This window comes from Geotrypetes seraphini, chromosome 17, assembly GCF_902459505.1.
Source record: "Geotrypetes seraphini chromosome 17, aGeoSer1.1, whole genome shotgun sequence".
NCBI lineage: Eukaryota > Metazoa > Chordata > Amphibia > Gymnophiona > Dermophiidae > Geotrypetes > Geotrypetes seraphini.
The window spans coordinates 2,293,701-2,311,527 of NC_047100.1; the positions used below are offsets into that span (position 1 = coordinate 2,293,701).

General features: G+C 41.3%; 1 protein-coding gene across 1 annotated transcript in view; it reads left to right on the forward strand.

Moving 5' to 3' along the window:
• The window catches only part of IFT122 (intraflagellar transport 122), an 86,299-nt gene that overhangs the window by 25,298 nt on the left and 43,174 nt on the right, over window positions 1-17,827 (forward strand). The window contains exons 2-8 of the mRNA XM_033926599.1: window positions 228-400; window positions 2,760-2,962; window positions 7,481-7,618; window positions 10,672-10,836; window positions 11,051-11,248; window positions 13,693-13,833; window positions 15,690-15,743. Coding sequence (XP_033782490.1) covers window positions 228-400; window positions 2,760-2,962; window positions 7,481-7,618; window positions 10,672-10,836; window positions 11,051-11,248; window positions 13,693-13,833; window positions 15,690-15,743 — 1,072 coding nt within the window. The remainder of the gene's footprint in view (window positions 1-227; window positions 401-2,759; window positions 2,963-7,480; window positions 7,619-10,671; window positions 10,837-11,050; window positions 11,249-13,692; window positions 13,834-15,689; window positions 15,744-17,827) is intronic.

Sequence of the window (17,827 nt, forward strand, 5' to 3'; positions counted from 1 at the left end):
GGGAAATTTAAATGCCAGAGAGCTGCTAAAATTCTTAACTCCTTAAATTCCTTTCCTAGATGGAAGAGAAAGTTTAAATGGGTGATAATTTCTCCTTCCCCTGGGCAGGTCATTAATTAGGTCTCATGTAAAAGGACAGAAGTGGTCCAGAGGAAGGTAAAGTTTTGTAATCTCTCCTGGTTTAAGGTAGAAATATAAATAAACGAGCAATAATCAAAATTGTGCAGAGATACCGATTGGGATCTGTTTCTTACCTTTCAGGTGATCGGTTGCCAGGATGGAACAATTGCCTTTTATCAGCTGATTTTTAGCACTGTGCATGGGTTGTACAAAGATCGCTATGCTTACAGAGACAGCATGACAGATGTCATTGTCCAGCACCTCATCACGGAGCAAAAAGGTCAGTCTCCAGACACCTGGTTTTCAACGCTGGGAATTTGTGTATTTAGCAAGGGAGCACAAATGTCCACGCAGAGTAGAAGGGTGGCTTAGTGTTGTGGACTGTGGCCAAAGAAGAATCTCGGGTTCAAAACCTACTTTAACTCGCTTGGTTTTGAATTGTGAACTCATATTCTACTGTTCCTGCAAGATTCTAGTCTGAGACTAGGTTGGTTTTTGCTGCTCATCTGCTATTATGCTTCTGACCATCAACTTTATTTCTCCTCATTTTGATTTTCTGCATTGTGTACATTGAGGTTTTCTCCTCACAAGCAAACATTGAGGATGCCATTTCTGATGTTGGTGACCATTTTTTCTAGAAGTATCTCTCTTGCTTCCTATGAAGCACCTTAACTCTGTAAGCACATTGCCTCTTTTCCTTTACTTAGGTCACTCTGAACTCTACAGTATCTCCTTACCTTCCATTGATGACACTGGCTCAGGAGTAATTTATTTGATTTTGGGGGGTAACACATGGCTAAGCTCATGTTACCCATGTTTCCTCTTCTATATTAAAGTAAGAGGGTACGGGAGTTCAATGTCAGGAATTCATTACTTTGGTTTTCCTGTCACTTTCATGTGGCACTTATACTAGGGGCCACATCTATCTAGGCTCGTTTCTCTGTTTCTTATTTTACTTGGGTAAAATTTTATATCATTTGATTCCCAAGTTTCTAATGAACCATTACCAGGGGACAGTAGTTTTGAAAGTTCATCTGCTTTCCTTCTAGACATATGTTTTCAGATCCTTTTTATAGTGGTGGTCTATTCTTACTAGGCTCCTCTTGAGGACACTTTAAAAATAAAAACACTTAACCAACTTTTAGTTTTTACAAGGATATGAAACCAATCCGTTCCTTGAGGGGTTTTCATGCTTACTGGCATATTGTTTTGATAATATGCTTCCCCTTGTTGTTTCTACTAATTTACATGACTTTTTCAGCCTTCGTGAATAGTTACAGAATAATAATACAAATATTTTATCAGAAGGTTGTTTTTCTACACAGTAACCTCCTTTCCATGTCCAGTCCGTGCCCGATTGCATGTAGGCCGACAAATTCACTAAAGGTCTTAATGCAAATGGGGGTGATCATTGGCATGCTCCCTCTCCCCCCACCAACCGCACAGATTGCTGGACAGCGATCCTTCAGCATGTGCAGACCATCTTCTTAGACTGTAGATGATCTGCGCATGCGCTGGTGGTCCTTTGTGCCCGTTTTTTTTTTTGTCCAACTATTTTTTAACTTCGCAAGCTCGTGGTTTTAACTTGCTTTAAACTCGCGGGTTAACACTGCGGGGAAGGACAGGTGAGTCGGGGCTGAGCAGAGCGGCCAGAGCAGGAGAATCGGGGCAGAGAGCAGGGTTTTAGTACAAACGACTGGTCCTCACCAGTCGCTAGTTTTTTGAGAATATGCTGCCTGCTTGTCTTAGGATAAGGCACAGTTCCTTTTAGCGGAGAGAGCAGGCAGATGTTCTCGCATCCCACCCACCTCTTGCGAGCTGGCGTTGGGCGGGAAGGCACGCGCACGGTGCGGGCAGTATTAAAGCTTTGAGTTCTTAAAGTGCCAGTGCACTTTTTTACTGTCTGGGCCGGGGGCTCTGTGGATGACGTCACCCACATGTGAGAATATCTGCTTGCTGTCTCCAGATGGTAAGTAACTATAAATTTTCATTAGTGCTAATTGGCTTGTTCAATCAAATTGTGCAAGCACCCAAATTTTCACACGCAGCTTTTAGTGCCATTTATAGAATTAGGCTGTTAATGCACTGCGTCTGCACCCAGGTATAGAAGTGGCTCTTAAAAGCTGGCATTTTGGCCATTCTAATAGGGAATCTGCTCGAGCTGCACTGGTGCACCCCAGACCCCCCTCTGCAGCCGTCTTCAGCTGATGCTGCCAGCAGTGCTAGACTGGGTGATGGCTTACTGAGTTCATTTCAATTAAAAGACTTATAAGCCAATAATTGTTACACTTCTGAGCAAGGAACAGAATAAGAAACAGAATTACATGATCTAAAACAAAATCCTCAAACTTTAGTGATTAGATGCTAATATATTCACTTATTGTGTGTACAGATGGTAGTTTTGCCCCTCTGCAGATGTAAGTGGAAGTCACATTTGAAGCCAGTATCTTCTAATATTTGAGGACAGGTGTAAGAAGTGATTTCAGAATATTTTGGTTCTGACTTGGGAGCCTGTTCCTCTAGATGTCAGTATCATACAATGTTAGTAACAAGTCTTGCATTCAAACCACACCTAGTACTGAACTCGATTTCTCATATTCTTCCTGGAACTGTGTGCTTCCCGTTTACTCTCTTCACAGTCAGAATTAAATGCAGGGAGCTTGTGAAGAAAATTGCAATCTACAAAAACCGGCTAGCCATCCAGATGCCAGAGAAGATTCTGATCTATGAGCTGTATTCAGATGATACATCAGACATGCATTACCGTGTCAAGGAAAAGATGGTTAAAAAGTTTGAGTGCAATTTATTGGTTGTTTGCTCCCAGCATATTATATTATGCCAGGTATGTGCCTCTGCTTTAACTGCACCAACAAATAAATTCAACCTCCAAGCATACTCCGTAAACAAAAGAAAATCAAAGCTAGTGGCCTCTTTAGACTTGCAATGAGCTTTGCCATGTGCAGTGTTAGCATTCAGAGAAATCCTTATGAAACAGGGACATACAGGTCTTTTCCTTTTTCCTTCTGTACCTTTGCTCCTGCCCTTGGCAAGTCATTCAATCCTCCATTGCCCCAGGTACAAAATAAGTACCTGTATCTATATAAACCGCTTTGAAAAGACTGTATACAAGTCCCATTCCTTTTTCCTATGCTTTTTTTAAAAGATCCAGCAGAACAGATGGTCCTGGTAATTCATGTTTCCTGAGTAATAACTTTGCAATAAAGAATTCTACTCTTTTCCTTTCTATATCACAGCTGTCTTACATGCCAGGTCATGCATGGCAGGCTACTTCATTCCTACTTTTCCTCCTTGCCATTCTATTTCATTCTTGCATTTAAAGTCCCAATGTTTTTTTTAAACAGTGACAGTCTTCATAGGATAGAAAGGGGAATGAGAATAGTGACTTTTTGTGGCTTTGACATTCAAAGCAGTGGGCACTGGAGGATTAAATGATTTGCCCAGGGGCACAAGGAGCAGCACTGGGATTTGATCTCACAAGCTTGGGGAGCAGAGGCAGCAACTCTTCCAGTGAGCCACACCTTCCCCCGTTTGAGATTGAGGAAATGTAGAACTGAATCATTTTGCCCCTATAGTCTAAGTGAAAAGGCCTGACTTTTCTCCCATGCTTAGCTTAGCAAGGTTTAAAAAAGGTTTGGATAATTTCCTAAAAGAGAAGTCCATAGGCCATTATTGAGATGGCTTGGGGAAATCTACTGCTTATTCCTAGGATAAACAGCTTAAAGTCTTTTTACTACTTGGGACCTGAGTTGGCTACTGTTGGAAACAGGATGGACCTTTGGTCTCTCCCAATATCGCAGTTCTTATGTTCTTAACTGGTGACGATCTACTTACTCTTCATGGATTAGCTTCCTGTACACCCTGTAATTAAGACCAGTTCAATATATTCAATTGTAAATGTCTATGTAATAGGATGTTAATATTGTATTATTCTGATTTTGTCATCATATTTCTTTTATGTGAAAGTTTTGCTGTGCTGTTTTAATGTGCATATTCTGACACTATCATATTATTGCTGCTATCAGGATTTAATTTGCACACCTCCAAGTATATCTCATTGCTGTGTTTTCCTTATCGTTTCTACCGGAGTTGTGTTGGTCAACCAGCAGATGGAGACAAAGAATAAATTGTGAGCCCCGCCCTGTAAGGGCACCCTACATCCAGGCCTCTTCAGTATATTGCTGTCTCTAGCAGATGGTGACAGTCATGCCCTACAGCTACTGGATGGCTCTGTCACTAATGGTCCATTTGAGACCTGGAAGCTAGTGGATATTTTAGGGGCAGCTTTTGTCTATTTGGGAGACATTTAGAGAAGTATGAGTTTTCCTTTCCCCCTAACACTTCCTATCAGTTTTTGCTTCTTTGCTATCAGCTTCAGAATTTGTCTGCTCTGAGAATAAAGCATCCTCAAGTATGGGACTATAGAAACATAGAAATAGACGGAAGATAAGGGCCACGGCCCATCCAGTCTGCCCACCCTAATGACCCTCCCCTACTTTTCTCTGTGAAGAGATCCCACGTAACGATCCCATTTCATCTTAAAATCAGGCACGCTGCTGGCCTCAATGACCTGAAGTGGAAGACTATTCCAGCGATCAACCACTCTTTCAGTGAAAAAGTATTTCCTGGTGTCACCGTGCAGTTTCCCGCCCCTGATTTTCCACGGATGCCCTCTTGTTGCCGTTGGACCTTTGAGAAAGAAGATATCTTCTTCTACTCGATACGGCTCGTAAGATATTTAAACGTCTCGATCATGTCTCCCCTCTCTCTGCGTTCTTCGAGTGAGTATAGCCGCAATTTATCCAGCCGTTTCTCGTACGGGAGATCCTTGAGTCCCGAGACCATCCGGGTGGCCATTCGCTGGACCGACTCAAGTCTCAGCATATCCTTGCGGTAATGAGGCCTCCAGAATTGTACACAGTATTCCAGATGGTGTCTCACCATGGATCTATATAATGGCATAATGACTTCAGGCTTACGGCTGACGAAACTCCTACGTATGCACGTGTTGTCCTCTATGGCAGCGACCATAGACTTAGTTCCCTGGGCTCGAGTGCATATGTGTCCTTTGCAGAAGTCCCTCCTCAGCCATTGGTCAGCTTGGTCATGCAACTTCGAGTGTCATCTTTCTTGGATGGCGGCAGTGAGAAGAATTATGAGTTGGTGGCTTCTTTCATATCGTTTGCCCAGAACCGCTGGATTAGTTAGTGGTGACAACGGATGCCAGACATTTTGCTTGGGGATCCCACTACTGGGATCAGATAGTTCATGGAATGTAGTCTCACCTCAGTCCGCAAACTGCCAGGAGCTCAGGGCAGTTTGGAAGGCGTTTTTGTCCTTTGTAAAGATGATGGAAGGAAAAGCAATGAGAGTGTTGTCTGACAGTATTATGATGGTAGTTGACATTCACAGGAGGAGTGTGCTAATGGCCCTGGAGGAACATCGTCTTCATTGGGCCAGTGTGTTAGTAGTACTTATTGTAGGAGCTCAGGAGCTAGGAGTTATCCCGGCACAACTGATATTCAGTGCTGGTGCCAGATAAATATGCAGGCAAATTGGAGCACATCCAGGATATAGCAGTCCTGAATATCTGCAGGACCCAGATAACTTCCAGGAGCCTCTGAAGACCAAGATATTCGGTGTCAGTATTTGGATATAGGCTAACAGAGACAGCTGAGGGGGGGAAATGATTTGAAGTCTACAAGATAAAAGCGAATTGATTTTTTTATTCTTTCAAAAAGTCACATGGAAATATTCTTAATACAAATAGGAGGAAATATTTTTTCACTCAGTGAATAGTAAAACTCTGGAACTCGTTGCCAGAGGATGGGTTTAAAAAAAGGGTTGAACAAGTTCTTGGAGAAAAAGTCCCTAGTCAGCTTTTGTGACAGATATGGGGGAAGCCCTGGGATCTTGCTACTATTTGGGCTTCTGTGATCCGGATTTGCCACTGGACTAGATGGCAGTTATGCTCAGTTCAGCCACATTGAGCTGGTAGTGTATCAGTTTCCGGTTCCTAGGGAAGGATTGGCCTGTAATGTTAAAGCTGCAGCAACAGCTTAGCCAGTGGCATGGGCTTGGTTTCTTTTTTTAATTCATTTTATGTTTAACATCAAGTGCACAGAAAGTAATAACAATCTGACTAATACATCACTTGAAATTCCACAATCATTTTCAATAAATAAAATTTATCCCCTCCCACCATAAAAATATTAAATAATACATATAATAGAGTAAATTCTTCATAACAAATAATGAAATCCAGAAACCCACCCTCCCTCCCCATTTTTTCATTTATGTTAATCAGGGGGAAATGACATCTATTCATTACAGTAATTTATGAATGGCCCCCACACATCCTTAAATTTATTAAAATATCCTTTCTGAACAGATAATGTTCTTTCCATTTTATATATGTGATGACACACTGACCTCCACCAAAAACTATAATTCAATCTATTCCAATTTTTCCGATTATGCGTTATTTGTTGAATGGCAAGTCCTGTCAGAATCATTAAAAGTTTATTATTATTTGGCTCTTGGCTCTCATAGACATGCCAAATAAAACTGTGTCATACGATAATGCCACATCATTCTCTAGCAAGCAATTTATTTGGCCCCAAATCGACTTTCAAAAAGCCATAATAAATGGACAATAAAACAGTAGATGATCTAAAGTCCCCGCATCGAGATGACAATGCCAGCTTGGTTTCTTACACTTAGTTACAGTTGCAGATCTTATATTCCGTTATTACCAATTATATTTCCAAGTGAATAACAAAAAAAAAGACTAGGTCTGTTATGTAGGAATCTCCATAATAGTTATTCTGCATTGATAATTACCCAAAACATATTCTGAATAGATCGCTTTGATCCTTATAAAACCTTAGTAGAAATCTAATATTGCCTAGAAGCACTGACTAAAAACTGGCTGCTGCATAAGAGAATGATTTCTAATGTTTTGAGGACTGAGAAAAGATGACAAAAGTCTTGAGCAAGATGCATTCTTGTAGATGGAAGCCTACGAATCAACTCTACCATATATGATGGAATTAGACCACGAGCTTATAAAGTAGATGAATCATCCCTTCTGAGACTGGCAAATGTTTCCATTGCTTTATTGACTTTGGCGTTTTTGAATAAAATTAGACAATTTGCAGTATATGATATATATATGCCATATGGAATGTAATTTGTCTTTTCTCCCTTTTAATTTTTTTTAGTTTATTGTACAAATTAAGCGGTACAGCAAATTTATTATCAACAATAAGTAGGAGTTTGTAGCTAATTTCTGTCATAGTAGTGTATTGCATATTTACTAACACACTGCTTGTATTATTAGGAGAAAAGACTGCAGTGCCTGTCATTCAGTGGTGTGAAGGAGCGAGAATGGCTGATGGAGTCGCTCATTCGTTATATTAAAGTCATTGGAGGACCTTCCGGAAGAGAAGGCCTTTTAGTGGGCTTAAAGAATGGTCAGGTAAGGATGGGAAGGACAACTTTTCATTGCTGTTATTCATTTCTTTTAAAACTGACAAACAAGTGATTTTTTTTTTTTTTAATATCTTTATTCCTTTTTACATTATACAAACAAGTGTACAATAAATCAATTCATACTATACATTCTTCACTTGAAACTTTACAATCATCTTATACCATAGATTACCTCCCTCCCTCCCTTTCCAAATATTTTTGTAACTACTCATCCTAATGTCATAAAACCCACCCATCCACCCTCCCACCCTATACAAACTAAATGGGGATAAATTCAATTATTTATTATAGTAATCAATTAATGGTCCCCACACATCTTTAAATTTCTTATAATATCCTCTCTTAATTGCCAATGTTTTTTCCATTTCATACACATGACACACCGAACTCCACCAGAAACAGTAATTCAACCCCCTGTAGTCTTTCCAATTGTATGTTATTTGTTGGATGGCAACTCCTGTTAAAATCATTAACAGCTTATTATTATTCGAGGAGATTTGACTTTTGGCCCTCATAGACATCCCAAACAAAACTGTGTCATATGACAGGGCCACATGATTCTCTAACATACAATTTATTTGTCCCCAGATCAATTTCCAAAACACACAAACAAGTGATTAATATTAAAACATTACATTACTAATAAAATATACAGCACTTGACATTCTTATACATATAATCCATTAAAGTAGAAATTATAACCCTTCCCCCCACCCAACAATTATTCAACAGAAATCCAATCATTAAATAAAAATATTAATCATCCAATTTCCCCCCTTCCCCAAATAAAATACATGTATCCATCAGAAAGGAAAACAATGTTCATTCATTACAATAATTCTCTAATGGCCCCCAGATCTTTATAAAGTTGTTATAATTAGAGGCATAGGGATTTGAAAATTAAAGTCCTGTGTATGTCTTCTGAGTCTAGCTACGCTGTATATACCCAACTCGATAAGTTGAGAAATTTGGACTAAAGACAGAATAAAACAATCCGGGGTCATCTTTTTAATGAGGCCAAAAAAAGTTAAGCACCCCCAACCCCATCAGCAGCATGATCTCTTCCCTGCCAGCTTGCGGGTTCAGCGTTTCAATCCCCACCGCCCAACTCCTTCACCTGGGCAACACCTCTCTCTCTCCCTCCCATCTCTAGGGTTCAAAATTCCTCTCTCCCTGTCAATATCAGCGTTTCAACCCCCTTGTGTGCCTTGTCAAGTAGCGATCCTCCTAGGCTGCCTGCTTCCTTCCTCAGAGCACTCTCTCTGATGTGTCTGGCCAAAAAGGAAGTCGAGTCAGACAGCTGAGATGCATCATAGAGAATGCTTGGGGGCAGGAAGCAGGCAGCATATTCTCACATTTGGGTGACGTCATCCACGGAGCCTGGATGCGGACAGCTTCAGAAGCAGACTTGCTTGTTTCGACGCTCTGCGCTAGACTCAGTTCTGCTGTGTGCCTTCTCTCACCGTGGCTCGTGTTTTATTTCTTTTCAGGCTCACTGTGTTTTTCTTGCGCGTTTAAAAAAAGACTTACTTTGATTTTTCTTTCTGTCACGGCGGGGCCTGCCTTGCGGTCTTCGACCTAGCTGCAGCTATTTTCGCGTTTATGTCCCGGCAGTAATAGGCTTGAAGAAGTGTAGCCATTGCCAGCGCGCAGTCTCCCTCAGTGACCCACATCAGTGGTGTATTCAGTGTTTGGGACCTGACCATTGTCCGGAATCGTGTGTTCGCTGTGCTACCCTTCAACCCTCAACCATTCCATTGTACTTCCAGTGTTTTTTCCAAAGCCTCATTCTCATCCTGGAGAAACAGCTCTTCATACTCTGGACTTTAAGTGTGCTTTGGCTTTCTACTTGCAACGCACTCAATCACATAGATCTGCTCCTCAACTTGTTGTCTCCTTCGATCCAAACAAGTTTGGATATCCGATTTCCAAGCACACTATCTCCAACTGGTTAGCGGCTTGCATCGTTTTCTGCTATGCTCAGGCTGGACTGCATCTACAGAGTCGAGTCACAGCCCACAAAGTCAGAGCCATGGTGGCATCAGTAGCTTTCCTCAGATCTATTCCCATTGAGGAAATCTGCAAAGCTGCCACTTGGTCCTCGGTTCATGTATTCACTTCTCATTATTGTTTGGATACTTTTTCCAGACGGGATGGCCATTTTGGCCAGGCAGTGTTACAAAATTTATCCTCCTAAATTGCCAACTCTCCCACCATCCCTTTTTGGTTAGCTTGGAGGTCACCCACATGTGACAATATGCTGCCTGCCAGCAGGCAGATATTCTCACAACCCACCCACCTCTCCTGGTTGGCTTCTCTGCTAGCTTTCTGAACTGAGGAGAGACACGCCCTGGGCTTCGTGGATGACATCACCCATATGTGAGAATAGCTGACTGCTGTCCCTGGATAACACCTGTTACGGTAAGTAACTGTGCTTACCCAACCAGTCATTCAGTTTGCCTGCCTGAAATGCAAGAGTTCTATTCAGAAATCTTTTAAAGCGACAAGCATTTACTTTTGGGTAAGCAAACATATGGATTCTGCGGGTAGGCCTGTTTAAACCGTCTGAAAAAAATGAGAGACCAGGTACTCAGGAGCCATACCAAATATTGATTTAAAACAGATACAAGAAAATTTAAACAAAACTCTTGCCTCCATCGGTAACCAATATAGTTTTTGATAATAGGGAGTAATATATTCCCATTTTTTCAAACCAAAAATCAGCCGAACTGCTGAATTTTGAATAACTCGAAGCCTTTTCAGTGTTTTCTTATATGTACCCAAATAAATAATATTGCAATAGTCGAGCATACTTAAGATGGAAGACTGAATTAGCAGACGAAATGATGCTACATCAAAATATTTTTTAATTAGTGGTGATAATGCAATAATCATTGAATTCAATTGTCCTGGGAAGGGAGAGGCCTAAGATTCTTCTGAATCCTGCTCTCCCCTCTCCTGTCACTATAATTCTAGGAGGAATCATTGCTGAGTATGGAGTTGTGCTCTTTTGACTACTGTGGTTTGGAATGGTCTTAGATTCTGAAGATCTTTGTGGACAATCTGTTTGCCATAACGTTGCTGAAACAAGCCACATCTGTGCGCTGCCTGGATATGAGCGCTTCCCGGAACAAACTGGCAGTGATCGATGAACACAACATCTGTCTGGTGTATGACATTCGTACCAAAGACCTACTCTTTCAGGTAAAAGAAAAAGACCCGAGGAGATGTTCTTCTTAATATACATTGGAATGCTGCATTAACCAAAGTATTAGGTAGACACAAGCTATATTTCATAGAAGTAGATAGGTCTGTAAATAGAATATCCAGATTATACATTCAGTATTAGCAAATTTTCTTATTTTGTTAATTATCTGCAAATGGGGCAGTTCACTTTTTTCCCTCTTCTGCATTTTAGGAACCCAATGCCAACAGTGTGGCCTGGAATACTCAATGTGAGGACATGCTCTGTTTTTCTGGAGGAGGATACCTCAACATCAAGGCCAGCAACTTTCCCGTCCACCAGCAGAAGCTCCAGGGCTTCGTGGTGGGCTACAATGGCTCTAAGATTTTCTGTCTGCACGTTTATTCCATGTCAGCGGTGGAAGTTCCACAGGTGATTTTCTGTAATAGGACCAAAACTTCTGCATAGAAATGGATCAGGTTTGTTGGAACATACTTTGCATAGAAAGTGGGCTGTTGTATATTGTATCCTCACCTGCCACTTTCAAATTCTGCGTCTCATGCTTACCTCCAAAGAGCTGAATCTTCGTCAGTCTCTTTTTCAGCGAATACTGAACAGAAGTAGTCAAATCTCTTCTTTAGCTTCATAACATGAACAATGCATTGAACAAGTATCTTCAGTGAATATGATCAAACTTATTGCAGAAAGCTTGGACTCATAGTTCTCCTCAAAAGGAAGATAATACAATGTTTATTACTCAAAAATAGCCTTGCTCCTTCTTCCCACCATGATCTACATCAATTGATCCCAACACCGTTATTATTATAAACTTATTCATAACCGGGCTAGGAGCCCGAGAAGGAAGGGCAGATGCTCCCAAACAGACTAAAAACTTTTTTTTAAATAGATCTTTATTCATTTTTACAACTCACGACATTGAAAACATCACTTGATTATCATAATGAACATAAAGTAATAACATTTAACCCCCTCCCCTACATGTATATCCTATAATATATTGTTTTCGACTAATCTAAACATTTAATAAAAGATCAGAATTCACCTCCCCCACCCTCCTCATTTCAATAGTACTGATAATGGAAAAATGGTATCTATTCAATGGCTCCCAAACCTCTGTGAATTTATTATAATTCCCCTTTTGTATTGCTATTGTTCTTTCCATTTTATTAATGTGACACAACGAATTCCACCAAAAACTGTAATTGAGTCTGCTCCAATTCTTCCAATTACTTGTGATATGTTGTATGGTGACCCCTGTCACGATCAATAGAAGCCTGTTATTTTTAGATGAGATTTGGCTCTTGGTTCTCATTGACATACCAAATAAAACCGTATCATACGATAATTCCACAGGATTTTCCAATAAACCATTTTATTTGGCCCCGTATTGGTTTCCAAAAGGCCAAAATAAATGGACAATAGAATAATAAGTGATCTAGAGTCCCTGTTTCAAGATGACAATGCCAGCATCTACTAGACTTCAGTAATACATGCATCTGGAGTGCTTTTCCCACTTTGAATAGTCCATCTCATTACAATATTTCACTTCTTTTGCTCTAACCTTACCTGCTTTTCTTTATTTTTATTAGCTCTCCTTCCCTGGTTCTCCGCTGTCTTAAGATCGCTTGCATTTTCTGCTCTCTCTTTGGAAAACTGTACTGTTCTCTTTTTTTCTCTTTCCTTTACATTCCTAAGTGGTTTATTTTGAAAACCTGCTAAGTCCATATTAGATGCATTGGACTTAGTGGATTTTGGAAATAAGCTTTTTGAAGTTTACAAAGAACTTCCCATCCTGTCAGCTGTTCCTTAAGTTACTCAGCCAGTTTAGCAAAAGTTGGTTCTCTTGAAGTCTAATAATTTGACTGCAGTATGGCTCTTCTTTGTTTTCAGTTTTGCATTAAGCCATACAGTTTGAACTGGTGTTCAGGGGACAACCTACCTGGGCATTAAGGAGTTAATTTATACCTGTGTAAAATGACTCTTATGAAAATGGTGGCAGGTGTAAAATTATGTGTGATGACATGAACATTTTCTGTAAGTGTTGCTGGGGATATGGTCTAGATCAGTGTCTTGAAGCCACAGGACACTAAACTCGGGGACATGCGTGGATGTCGATGTGATGATGTCACACGCATGTGCTGAGACCTCTCAGGGAGGAGAGGCACCGGTGAGGAAGAGGCTGACTGTCTGCAGCAGTGGTTCCCAACCCTGTCCTGGAGGACCCCCAGGCCAGGAGAGCCCTAATGAATATGCATGGAGCAGATTTGCATGCCTTACACCTTCTCTCTCGTGCATATTCATTAGGGCTATCCTGAAAACCTGACAGGCCTGGGGATCCTCCAGGACATGCCTTTCCCTGCGAGAAGCATGTGTTGTAGGTAGTCAGCCGATACCAGCTTCTCCCCCTGAATCTTGCCACCATACACTGGTCTAGTACAGCACAAGTGAAGTTGCAAAGTGCATTCTTAACTTGCATGCGTACTTCAATAATCCTGTGTGTGTACATTTACGTGGGCATAATGGCTGCACGGAATTCATCGTGGCTGCAATTGGATTCCTCCGAGAGGTTTGCGAATGCCACTTTCCTCTCTGATCTCCCCCTCAGTTTCCCTCCTTCATGCCTCAAGACTCTCCTCATAAAAACCTCAGTTTGCTGGGTCAGCTATAAAGGGGATTTATAAGGGAGGAGGGGCAGATCAATGGAAGATGTATCTGAAGGGAAAGGAACACTTTAATAAAAATGTAACTTCCACCACTGGGTTTTGACAGGGAGCCCTGGTCTTTCACTATAATGTTATTACAGGAGCAAAAATAATATTGTATATTCACATTTTGTTTATCACATAACCTTGCAGTCTGCACCTATGTATCAGTATCTGGAACGGAAGATGTTTAAGGAAGCCTATCAGATTGCCTGCTTAGGAGTGACAGACACTGACTGGAGGGAATTGGCTATGGAGGCTTTGGAAGGACTCGATTTTGAAATGGCAAAGAAGGTAGAACCTGACTCTGCACTTTCTGATTCAGCTTAGCCAGAGCCAGGGGAATTCCTCATTCCCCACTAGACCAGTCCAGACACTTGGCATTGTGCTGTCCTACCAGTAATCCCCGGCCACTCAGTATTTCTAAGTCTCTAGTACAGGGTAGGCTTCCTGTGCAACCTCTGCTGGTCTGGTAGGACTTTTATTTTGCTTTTCAGTCTTTTTTTGTAAAATGTTTTTATTATCTCAGCAACATAAAATTACACAATCAAACAGCAGACCGAAAAGAGCCCATTCGCTTTATTCCTTCAAAACAGATAATTCTTTAGTGTCCCTCCAAGCCAGCGCAGAACAGATGGGTTTTCGCTCCTCTGCCATCAGGTGGAGACTGAGACGCTAACTTTGGGCTGCAGTTGGTCTCTTCTCAGTCTCCAGCAGGTAGAGTGGTAAACTTGTACACTCTTTCTTTAGGGCCTGTTGGATCTGATTAGTATCCTTTCTCTTGCCCTTTTTGTTTGCTCCCCCATTTCCCCCTCCTCCCCATTTTATTTTTCTATAGTTTAAAGAGCCAGTAGGGTCTGCTTTATCAGTCTTGCAGCTGTGGACTGTGAGTTCAAGAAACCCAAAAAGGAAAATACCACAGACAAAAGAAACTAGGCAGCCGTTATGCAACGTTTTTGTGCGTACCAGATGAGCGTACCTTAATTATCTGGAGATATCTAATGAATGTTGGAAGTTGGACAGATTTACTTTTTTGGTTGATAGTACAAAGAAAGGCAAAACAGTTTCCTAAGCTACAAAGTTGCTAACTTTTTTTCAGCCTATAATTTGAAGGGGAAGTGGCAGTCTGGTGGGCAGAGTTGCATGTAATGGCACTAGTTGACGTTTGCAGGGGAGCAATGTGGTCATCACGACAAACATTTGCAAAAACACTACTGGCTCAACATTCAGAGTCCCACTCTTCTTAAGGATTGCTTTGCTATATTTCACATGTTCTGGACTGGTCTGGTAAGGATGCTAAGAAAAGAAATCTTGGTCTTACCTGCAAACTTTAGTTTTCATTTATTTTATTTTTAGTATTTATATACCACTTCTAGCCTAAGTGGTTTACATTCAGGGCTCACACACTGTCTAATGTAGCTGGGGCAATGGGGGATTAAGTGCCACAAGGACAGAGACCCTGCACTATCATTTAGAGCTCTAAAGGTTATAAATGATGTTCTTTGCATTGCAGTCCAGTGACTAAAGTGTCTTCTAATGTTTGCAAAGTTGTTGAATACTTTTTACTAATTCTACAATGCAGGTGGAAAGGATACGTTACTTTATTAGTTGAAATATTGGATACCTAGCAAGACTAATTTCTCTATAGGCATAAATGGAAATTGCTCTTTTACAGAATTACACCTTAAGGGCCAGATTCTATAAATGGCACCTAACCAGTCTGCGCGGTTGTCAGTGAACCACTAGGAATGACTTAGGTGTCACTAGGTGCCAGTATAGCAGGCCAGGTTTTACCCATTTTTTAGTCCCCACAAGCCAAAGATAAAAGTATGCAAAATGTAATCCTGGCATTTACTGCAGGGTTGTCTACTCATTAGCATAATTCAGAGGAAGGAAACCCCCCCCCCCACACACACACACACTAAAGAGCCCCAAACAGATTCTTCCTGGGGCTCTCCTGCTTAGGTAGAATTTTTACCATTGGGCCCCCTCCTCTAGTTCCGCCCCCTTTCCCCTGCAATTTTCAGAAGATGTTTTTCTGCAGATAAGCACTCCAGTAAGGACAGGTGTATTCTACTATGTCATATCAAACCTTCATTTCTGGCCCTGTAACTAAATTGCTATTCTTATCTGTTACTTGTATTCTGTAGGCATTTACTCGAGTACGAGACCTTCGTTACCTTGAACTGATTAACAGCATAGAGGTAAAATAATTGTGTTATGTGCTCTAGGCGGGTTACAGGCAACATATTGATTCATAGAATTTTGTATAGAGTCAACTATGTTACAAAGAATTATACATTCTACATAAAGTTATCAAATTATCCATATAGTCTAGTGCAGTGTTTCTCAACTTCTTCAAGCCAAGTACCCCCTAAGTCTAGCAAATATCAGAGTACCCCCTGCCCCCACTAATTGTAATGCAGTTTCTTCCATTCATTTTTCATATACACACAATACATAATGGTAACCACAAAATTAAAAAAAAACATATGCAGAGAAAACGTTAATTATCATTTGTATTTTTTTTTCAAAGAGGTCAAGGCAGATCACTTTAAAATATGTAATGTCACCTCGGTATCAACTATAGAAAAATAGACAAATACAGACAAACGGGCTTGATGTCTGCACTCTGTAACATAGTAGATGACAGCAGATAAAGACCCGAATGGTCCATCCACTCTGCCCAACCTGATTCAATTTAAATTTTCATATTTTACATGAAGTGTACAAAATATTGAGTTACAACTAATGAATACACAATATCACTTTTATATCTATTACATAATATTCTGAACAAAATTTTTGTATCCCCTCTCCCACCCCCCACCCTTCAAGTACTTTCCAATCACCTTATACATATTGTATATTCTTAGCTATTTCTGGGCAAGAATCCAAAGCTTTACCCGGTACTGTGCTTGGGTTCCAACTGCCGAAATCTCTGTTAAGACTTACTCCAGCCCATCTACACCCTCCCAGCCATTGAAGCCCTCCCCTGCCCAACCTCCACCAAACGGCCATACACAGACACAGACCGTGCAAGTCTGCCCAGTACTGGCCTAGTTCAATATTTAATATTATTTTCTGATTCTAAATCTTCTGTGTTCATCCCACGCTTCTTTGAACTCAGTCACAGTTTTACTCTCCACCACCTCTCTCGGGAGCGCATTCCAGGCATCCACCACCCTCTCCGTAAAGTAGAATTTCCTAACATTGCCCCTGAATCTACCACCCCTCAACCTCAAATTATGTCCTCTGGTTTTACCATTTTCCCCTCTCTGAAAAAGATTTTATTCTACGTTAGTACCCTTCAAGTATTTGAACGTCTGAATCATATCTCCCCTGTCTCTCCTTTCCTCTAGGGTATATATATTCAGGGCTTCCAGTCTCTCCTCATACGTCTTCTGGTGCAAGCCTCCTATCATTTTCGTCGCCCTCCTCTGGACCACCTCAAGTCTTCTTATGTCCTTCGCCAGATACGGTCTCCAAAATTGAACACAATACTCCAAGTGGGGCCTTACCAATGACCTGTACAGGGGCATCAACACCTTCTTCCTTCTACTGACTACGCCTCTCTTTATACAGCCCAGCATCCTTCTGGCAGCAGCCACTGCCTTGTCATACTGTTTTTTCACCTTTAGATCTTCGGACACTATCACCCCAAGGTCCCTCTCCCCATCCGTGCATATCATAAGAACATAAGAAGTTGCCTCCACTGGGTCAGATCAGAGGTCCATTTCACCCAGCGGTCCGCTCCCGCGGCGGCCCATCAGGTCTATGACCTGTGAAGTGGTTTCTGACCACTTCTATAACCTACCTCTGGTTCTATCTGTACCCCTCAGTCCCCTTATCCTCCAGAAACCTATCCAAACCTTTCTTGAACCCCTGTAAAGTGCTCTGGCCTACCACATCCTCCGGAAGCGCGTTCCATGTGTCCACCACCCTCTGGGTAAAAAAAAACTTCCTAGCATTTGTTCTAAACCTGTCCCCTTTCGATTTCTCCGAGTGACCCCTAGTGGTTGTGGGTCCCCACAGTTTGAAGAATCTGTCCTTATTCACTTTCTCAATGCCCTTTAGGATTTTGAAGGTTTCTATCATGTCCCCTCTAAGTCTCCTCTTCTCTAGGGAGAACAGCCCCAGCTTCTCTCCTCCCAGCATATACAGTTCCTTCCTATTATTAATCCCCAAATGCATTACTCTGCATTGAATTTTAGTTGCCAGGCATTAGACCATTCCTCTAACTTTTGCAGATCCTTTTTCATCATTTCCACTCCCTCTTCGGTGTCTA